The 8,916-nt window shown below is 45.2% G+C and overlaps 1 protein-coding gene across 1 annotated transcript in view; it reads left to right on the forward strand.

The window, feature by feature from the left end:
- LOC311104599 (uncharacterized protein) overlaps nucleotides 1-5,733 on the forward strand; it is a 9,403-nt gene extending 3,670 nt beyond the window's left edge. Inside the window, exons 4-11 of the mRNA XM_084146471.1 lie at nucleotides 8-80; nucleotides 245-598; nucleotides 1,536-1,618; nucleotides 1,714-1,932; nucleotides 2,058-2,219; nucleotides 2,338-2,430; nucleotides 2,554-2,707; nucleotides 2,852-5,733. Coding sequence (XP_084002597.1) covers nucleotides 8-80; nucleotides 245-598; nucleotides 1,536-1,618; nucleotides 1,714-1,932; nucleotides 2,058-2,219; nucleotides 2,338-2,430; nucleotides 2,554-2,707; nucleotides 2,852-3,072 — 1,359 coding nt within the window. The 3' untranslated portion in view covers nucleotides 3,073-5,733. The remainder of the gene's footprint in view (nucleotides 1-7; nucleotides 81-244; nucleotides 599-1,535; nucleotides 1,619-1,713; nucleotides 1,933-2,057; nucleotides 2,220-2,337; nucleotides 2,431-2,553; nucleotides 2,708-2,851) is intronic.
- The last annotated feature ends 3,183 nt before the right edge of the window (nucleotides 5,734-8,916 follow it).

Below are 8,916 nucleotides of genomic sequence, written 5' to 3' on the forward strand. Positions count from 1 at the left end.
CAACCAGAACCCCAACGCAGGACGCCTGGCCATACAGGGAACCCTGCAGAAGTTTGGCAACCGTTTCCTACTGGAGAGACGTGAGACCCACTATAATCCCAAGCAATTCATCCTGTAAATTATATTGAGCTGTGACATTCAGACGAGGAAACTCTGAAGCTAATTTCTCTGCTCAATTTCAAAGCGTTCTGGTAGTACATGAATGCAGAATGAGTCTGATCTCCTTCCCACTGTGTTTGTCCAGTGTCTCGCCATTACGTGCTGCCCAGAGGGAGGAGTGTGCACTGTCTGCCCCAGAGCCAGCAGCCCCAGAGCCAGCAGCCCCAGAGCCAGCAGCCCCAGAGCCAGCAGCCCCAGAGCCAGCAGCCCCAGAGCCAGCAGCCCCAGAGCCAGCAGCCCCAGAGCCAGCAGCCCCAGAGCCAGCAGAGCCAGCAGCCCCAGAGCCAGCAGCCCCAGAGCCAGCAGAGCCAGCAGCCCCAGAGCCAGCAGGCCCAGAGCCAGCAGCCCCAGAGCCAGCAGGCCCAGGAGCACAGCAGGCACAGGAGCAGCTACAGCAGCCCTGACCAGTTTCATGAAGACCATCTGACTGCTGGAACGGGTCAGTCTCACATTCTACCTTTACATGTTAAGTGTTTGGTCAGGGTAACAATATTTATCTTAAAGCCTTACATCATGCTTTTCACAAATCCATGCCTACCAGACTACATGATAAAGCAACATAGTGGAGGGCTGCGTTCCCGGGGGATGCCCGTGGGACCTGCGGGTCCCGACAGAGATCGTTGTGGCGCTCTCTGCATTTTTCACGTTGCAGGCGGGGTGGTCAGACAGACAACTTTGGGATGAAAATATTTGGAGACGGTCATATTTTTGCTTTGTATGCGTTAGCAGATTGTATTAAAAGCACCTTTTTGTCACATTATTCACACTCTTAAGAATTTGCTGCTTCATGTTCAGTTGCTCTCCTCTCATAGTTGGGCGTGCGAGATCACTTGTGCCTACAGTATATGGTGTCAGTGAAATAGAGTAGTCTTCCTATGTATGGGAAGAGAATCACGTGGCACTTATCTTTCCATGGAAATACACTTAAATATGATTAGGCTATAGTTTACTACAGTGTCTGTAAATAAATATTGACAATGGAAAGAAGTGGAGGGTGCTCAACCATCGTGAGTCGAGGTGCAATCAATTTTTTTAAATCATCGTTGAAAAGAAAAAGGTGCAGCGTGCGCATACCTAGGTGGAGAAGCTTTACTACATTGCCTAGAAATGCATGTTGATCACCCATATTTGTCAGTCTGAAAGTCATCCCTCTCCTAAAGGGTAGGCTTTAAAGCATAGCTCAAAGCTGTCTCTGCAACTCTGCTCTCTTCAAACTACGTCTAACATATTGGCTGATATAGCCCAGTAATCCAGCGAGAGCGGGCTGGTGCGGTAGTAAAAGCTGCCGCTGCGGGACGGATGAGGGAATCAGTCCCGCGCAGACCTCTACAACATAGGCCTAAACACATGCATTTTTGAATCTTTCCATGTTACAGAGGAGTCATCATTTTCAGAGTCCTCCCTCCCTGAAGACCACAGAACCAGAGACGGGGAACAGCCTGGGCAGCAGAATGACCAGGTGAGTTTTTAGGCTTATTCATTCCTCTGATGATGAAGCTGCCTGTCTCCTGTTGATGACCTTTGACCCTGACCTTTGCCCCCTGTGTTCCTCAGGACGCCCTGGCGGGGGCAGCCCAGAACCTCCAACAGGTAGCCGACTCCAGTGGTCCTGTAGTCCTCAACATCATCGGTCTGGAGAGTGCTCAGACTGGGGACTATGAGGCAGCCTTCTCCTGTTTCCTGGCCTCCGCCAGACGGGGCTACTGCAAGGCCCAGTTCAACACTGGAGTCTGCTATGAGAAAGGCAGGGGTGTATGCAAAGACAAGGAGAAGGTAAGAAACACACACTCAAACTTGCATGCAGTCAAACTCACATGTGCACACAATCACATGCACACACACACAATCAATTACTCAATTCCTGTCTTGTGACTCCCCTCTTCATGTTCCCCGTCCAGGCTCTTGACTTCTACAGCCAGGCAGCGACAGGGGGTCACAGTCAGGCTCAGTACCGCTGTGCCAAACTCCTCCTGAACAGCAGAGGGCAGCAGAGCACACAGCAAGACCTGGACACAGCCATCAGCCTACTGCAACAGGCTGCCTCAGCTGGACTGAGAGAGGTGAGGAGTGAGGGAGTGTGTGTTGCGATGTATGTGTAGCGAGTGTGAGATGTTGCCTAAAAGAGAACATTGGTATTTTTCTTCAAACTTTCTTCGTTCTTCTTTCTCTCTCTCTCAGGCCCAAGTGTACCTGGGGTCTCTGTTCTCACAGGAGCCAGTCAGAGATGGCCGTAAGTCAGTGCACTACCTGAAGATGGCAGCAGAGAGCGGAGTGAGTGACTTCCACTACACTTAAACTCTACAACTGTAATTATAGTCCACGGTCTCAATCATAACCTGGTCTCAGTTCAGTGTAATGTGATGCTGATGTGTGTTTCTCTGTCTGTATGTGTAGGACAGTGAGGCCCTGCTGTTCCTGGGCCAGTGTTATGAGACTGGGTTCGGGGTGTCCCGGTGCTTCAGAACAGCAGTAGGGTTCTATCAGAGGGCAGCCCAGGCAGGAAACAGCCAGGCCAAGACCTTACTGGCGCCGCCCTTTGGACTGGAGGGTAAGGACACAGTCCAATACACACACACTTCAGATCTACACTTAAGCCTATTTGCACTGATACATGTTATTTACACAAATCTGAATGAAATACAGAGATGGCCTTAGTCCTATATTATAATGATCTTCTTCTCTCTCCCTCTAGAAGATGCCGTCCTGCGCTCTATCCGTTCTTCCCCATGTTTCTCCGTAGCTGACCATCTGCGTAGACCTCTCTCTACCCTCACCTCCCCTGTCCCTCCCTCCAGTCGCCCCACCCTCCCCCACTCCTGGAGCACAGGGAGCATGGGCCCCCCACCCATGCTGTCCTCCCTCACCCCCAGCTCTGAGAGGAACGCCGTGAGGTGGACTATAGGAGTGGGATAGTTGGCGCCACAATCATGACTCATGAATAATATAATGATAATATATGCCTTTTAGCAGTCACTTTTATCCAAAGCCACTTAGTCATGTGTGCATACATTTTACATACAGGTGGTCCCGGGAATTGAACCCACTATCCTTGCGTTGTAAGCACCATGCTCTACCAACTGAGCTACAGAGGACCAATGTGGTTATCTATTGCATAAGGGTGAAGAGGGATTGCATGGTCACATGTTTAAACACTGGGTTACTGTCCCTCTTTCAGCACTTCTAACTAGATTTGTATGTATGTGTGTATATTTGAGCACAGGTCAATTTTTTGAGGAAGTATGGGAGATAGCAATATGTCTGAAAGGCAGGCATGTCAAAGGTTTTGTATGGCTTTAACTGTTAGCTTGATGCAGTCTGGGATCTTAAGCACTTACAAATTCTTAACATATTGTACGAATTGCAAAAAAATGTTTGCAGGACGTAACATCATGCGAAATGGTTGACGTTACACAATTTTCAGGGACCCATTTTGGCTCGTGAGCGCTACTTTAAAAACTACTGGCTGAAATTCTGCAAAAGCTCTGGTGCATGACTTTAATAACTTTAGTATTGTTCCTACAAAATGTTCTCATGGCACAATCTTGGCCAGTTTTTGTACAACAAACTGCCCTATGGGTAGAAAGATGGTATTGCGATATAATATGTGCCTTACTAAGTCATTGTAAGTACAGGATCTCTGGTATTTACTTGATCCTCTTGATGTGAGTATGTTTCATCTTAACTTCATTCGTTTGCTATTTCAGTTATGTCTTTGTATGTGTGAGCTGTTCTTGTCTACCCATGGCATCCAGTGAGGTTAAAGAATGTCAATGGAAAAAACGCAAGTACCTTTATTTTTGTTTATCATGAACTATCGACAAAGTCGTCATTATTATCAGAGCTGAACTATCCAACCCTGTCCAATGATGCATAAAAGCAAGCGATACATAACATCTTTACAATAGGTATCTTTACCCATGTGGTGGTGCATTCGGAAACTATTCAGACCCCTTGACTTTTTTCACATTTTGTTACGTTACAGCCTTAATCAAAAAATGATTAATACATTTTTCCCTCATCAATCTACACACAATACCCCATAATGACAAAGCAAAAATGTTTTTATTTTTTTTATTTTTTGTGCAAATGTATAAAAAATTAATGACAGAAATACCTTATGTAAATAAGTATTCAGACCCTTTGCTATGAGACTGGAAATTGAGCACAGGTGCATCCTGTTTCCATTGATCAACCTTGAGATGTATTTACAAATTGACTGGAGTCCACCTGTGGTGAATTCAATTGATTGGACATGATTTGGAAAGGCACACACCGGTCTATATAAGGTCCCACAGTTGACAGTGCATGTCAAAGCTAAAACCAAGCCATGAGGTCGAAGGAATTGTCTGTAGAGCGCTGAGACAGGATTGTGTCGAGGCACAGATTGGGGGAAGGGTACCAAAACATTTCTGCAGCATTGAAGGTCCCCAAGAACACAGTAGCCTCCATCATTCTTAAATGGAAGAAGTTTGGAACCACCAAGACTCTTCCTAGAGCTGGCCGCCCAGCCAAACTGAGCAATTGGGAGACAACCTCCTTGGTCAGGGAGGTGACCAAGAATTCCATAGCTCCAGAGTTCCCCTGTGGAGATTGGAGAACCTTCCAGAAGGACAACCATCTCTGCAGCACTCCACCAATCAGGCCTTTATGGTAGAGTGGCCAGACGGAAGCCACTCCTCAGGAAAAGGAACATGACAGCCCGCTTGGAGTTTGCCAAAAGGCACCTAAAGACTCTCAGACCATGAGAAAAGATTCTCTAGTCAGATGAAACCAATATTGATCTCTTTGGCCTGAATGCCAAGCATCATGTCTGGAGAAAACCTGGCACCATCCCAACGGTGAAGCATGGTTGTGGCAACGTCATGCTGTGGGGATGTTTTTCAGAGGCAGGGGCTGGCTCTGGGAAAGGATCGAGGGGAAAGATGAACGGAGCAAAGTACAGAGAGATCCTTGATGAAAACCTGCTCCAGAGCGCTCAGGACCTCCGATGGCCAAAGGTTCACCTTCCAGCAGGACAATGACCCTAAGCACACAGCCAAGACAATGCAGGAGTGGCTTTGGGACAAGTCTCTGAATGTCCTTGAGTGACCCAGCCAGAGCCTGGACTTGAACCCGATCTAACATCTCTGGAGAGACCTGAAAATAGCTGTGCAGCGACGCTCCCCATCCAACCTGACAGAGCTTGAGAGGATCTGCAGAGAAGAATGAGAGAAACTCCCCAAATACAGGTGTGCCAAGCTTGTAGTGTCATACCCAAGAAGACTTGAGGCTGTAATCGCTGCCAAAGGTGCTTCAACAAAGTACTGAGTAAAGGGTCTGAATACTTATAGAAATGTGATATTTCAGTTCTTTTTATACATTTGCTGAAATTTCTATTTGTAAAAAAACAAACCGTTTTTGCTTTGTCATTATGGGGTATTGTGTGTAGATTGATGAGGGTGGAAAAAACAATTCAATCCATTTTAGAATAAGGCTGTAACCTAACAAAATGTGGAAAAAGTCAAGAGGTCTGAATACTTTCCGAATGCACTATGTAATGCACAAGGTGTCTAACACCAATAAAAAAATGAAGCTCTTTTCTACAACCCGGCCTGTGTGTCACTGAGATGTGCAGACAATGTATTGAAGTATTTTAAATTGTACATTTTGTCCTAAGCTATGACATAGTCTCTGTCATTGCACCAAGGGAAGAGGCGCTACAGGTCTATTAGGCTATAACGTCATCTGTGTCTAGAGTTAGACAATAGCCTGTGCCACTGCAACAGTTGAAGGTACTGTTTGTTATGCCGGATTATGAATGGTTTATTGGAATCTGTACACTCTTGAGGTGCTGGTTCTGGCTGAAATTATATACACAAATCACTTCTTCGATCAATCACTTTTTACATAGACGCCAAAATGGTACTCTAGGCAAAAGAGTTGATGAATTGTCAGTGTTTCATTACACCAGTTGAATACCACTATAAACACCAAAATAGCAGATTTATGATGAAGCTCTAGCTCTGCGTCTCTTCTGAACCTCTGCGCACACAGCGTCCAGCGCTCTGATTGGGTCCTGGGCGCTCGGGAGGCAGTGGCGCAGAGAGACTAGCTGTAGGTACCAGCACCGGAGGAGACCAGAGAGTGATGTGATGTGATCTGATACGGGTAGCTACGGGAGGACTCGCGCTTAAAAAGCCGGCGTCACTTCTCTGTCCTATATCGGTGTCGTCGTTGAAGTGGCATAGAAGCACGATTGTCAAACGCGGTGAGTGAATGAATGTAAATAAACTGTGTGTGCGGTGCGCGTTCGCCTTCCAGTGCGGTGACGTGATGGGGAGAATCTTGGGTGGGAGAGAGACGTCAGAAGATTAACTGCGTCTGATATCGATAGCCTACTGCCTTTCTAGCTTGTTTCCAGAATTCGCAACAGATTGGTGTTCTCTTTGCAATATAGGACATTTCTGCTTGATTTACTGGAATAGGTGAGGCTGCAGAACGGATCATAAGGTTAGAAAGGTATAGGCTAATGTAAGGCACGAGAAGAGGATGCAAACACTCCACCCATTTAGTGACATCATCTCCTTTTATAAGTTGAAATGTTCTAGCATTTTAGTTGAAGCTTTATGTTGGTGGCATATGTATGAAATGTGTAGTATCATGTATTATTAAACTCCAGTTATTAGCCTACCACACCGTTTGAAAAATAGTTAGGTCTACCTTCGAGGCCTACACAAATTCAAGAAAATTATTTCTTAATATTCCTTAACTGGAGTAGGCCCAAGCCTGTTTCAGCAGTATAGGCTACAGTACAGATATATTTGAGGTGACTATTTTAAATATTCATATCGATGCTATAGCAGCATCTGTTCACCACAGTGTGTGAAAGACATAAAACAACCCACCTCTCCTATTGCTATTGAGATGTGCTGTTTATGTGTGCTCTTCGATCACACTGATCAAGCTATGAGAACTCACCGTCAATGTTCCCTCTAAGCTGTGGGCGGTCGCGCACCTCCTCCGGGACTGCGGCGCAGAAGAAATGCCATGCCGCGCAGAGACGCAAGAGATTGAACTTCACTGAGTAAGACCCATTAGTTTTCACTATATAGATGAACTTTTTTTCTGTGATCGAATCAACATTATATCAGCCCTTTTTCAATGCAACAAACCTAAACAATGCTAACTTTGCCAGATTGAGTCTGTGATTTTGTTGTAGGAAGAGCCAGAGCGCAACGGAGTAGAATTCTATTGGCGGGGGTAGCCCACAAGCGGTCTTTCAATCAACCGCGAGTGAATGCGCTTTTCTGATCAGTTCAGATTAGAGCGCAGAGCCGCGCGTGTGCACATTTGTTGATATTCTTTGTTAGTTATTAGCCCAGTTATAGATAAGTATAGGTCAGAAATGGGGAGTTACTGATTCCTACAAGAGCACAAACGTGTAGGCTACATTTTAATATGTATTTGAAAAGCCAGTCAGGTAAAAAGCTATGTCTTAATTAAAGGGGCAGTGTTTTATTTGGAGACGGGCTTGAATATGCAAGTAAGCCAATAGGCAGAGGGATAGCTTACATGGTCTAATTCTCTTTATGGTAATAATAATTAATTTTATTTTGTAAAGTGGTTTCTGCCATCATACAATGCAATTTACAGTCACCAATCTGGCCCATGGTGTTAAAGACCAAGTAAAAAAATCATGAATTAATGTAAAAACGTATTTAGAAGTCTCATGCAATGCAGGCCTGCATTGAACACCCACATATAGGCTACTGTAGGCTATATCATAGAAATCAAAAGCTATTTCCATTTGAAAATGTTATGGGATTTGCTCCATTGGTTTTGTTGGTAGACTTACATTATGCTCAAATAGCCACAATAGCCTATTGGCTACTGTCTAAAACTGTAATGGTACAGCCTCAGTGTTCACTGTAAACGCAAAATTCTCACAACTTTCAAGTTTCCGCTCGCAAGACCTAACATTTGCTCAGTGCCCCAAACAATTAGAAGGAACATTTCTCGCATTCGGAACTAACTTCTAACCTGTGTGAGTCGTGAGTTCTGCTCTGACACCTGTCCCACCTACAGTACATAGAAGGCTGTATCTCATGCCTGACTGTATGTTATCTACAGGAGTCTATGATTATTCTTTCAACGCCAGCTCCTTATTCCTGCAGTAACTCTGAGGGCTGGTTTCCCAGACACAGATTAAGCCTAATCCTGGACTAAAAAGCATGCTCAATTGAGAATCTCCATTGAAAAAGCTATTTAGTCCAGGACTAAGTCGAAGATGAACCTGTGGCCAGGAAACAGTCTTCTAGACATTTCTCAGCTGTAAATGACAACACTGATAGTTGACGTCCTCTAATATGGGTCGTGGTACCATGTTTGGTAAGGTCTCATGAATGACCTAAAGTGATGGGAATACAATGTGTGTGTAGTAAGACAACAGCTGAGCTGAGTGGTGATGTGAACTCAATGTCCCTGCTGAAAACTGCTGTGTCATTGTCCTATCTCACTCTGTCTCTAATATCTATCTCTCTTGTATTTGTCTCATGCCCTTCTGCTAACTGAGGTTTGCAGAGTCAGAGGAAAAACACACTATCTCAGTCTGGATCTAGCAGCTCTCTCTCCAGCTCTGAGATTTATGCAAAGAAAGCAGGCATTTGTGCATTTGCATATTGCACAGTTACTACCTTATCAATTGCTTCCTCCGTTTTGGTGTTTTCCCAGGCCAGGGTATTTATTATGTGAGAGGATAGTGAGGATAATGAGGGTAAT

This window comes from Coregonus lavaretus (assembly GCF_964263955.1).
Source record: "Coregonus lavaretus genome assembly, chromosome: 29".
NCBI classification, from domain to species: Eukaryota; Metazoa; Chordata; class Actinopteri; order Salmoniformes; family Salmonidae; genus Coregonus; species Coregonus lavaretus.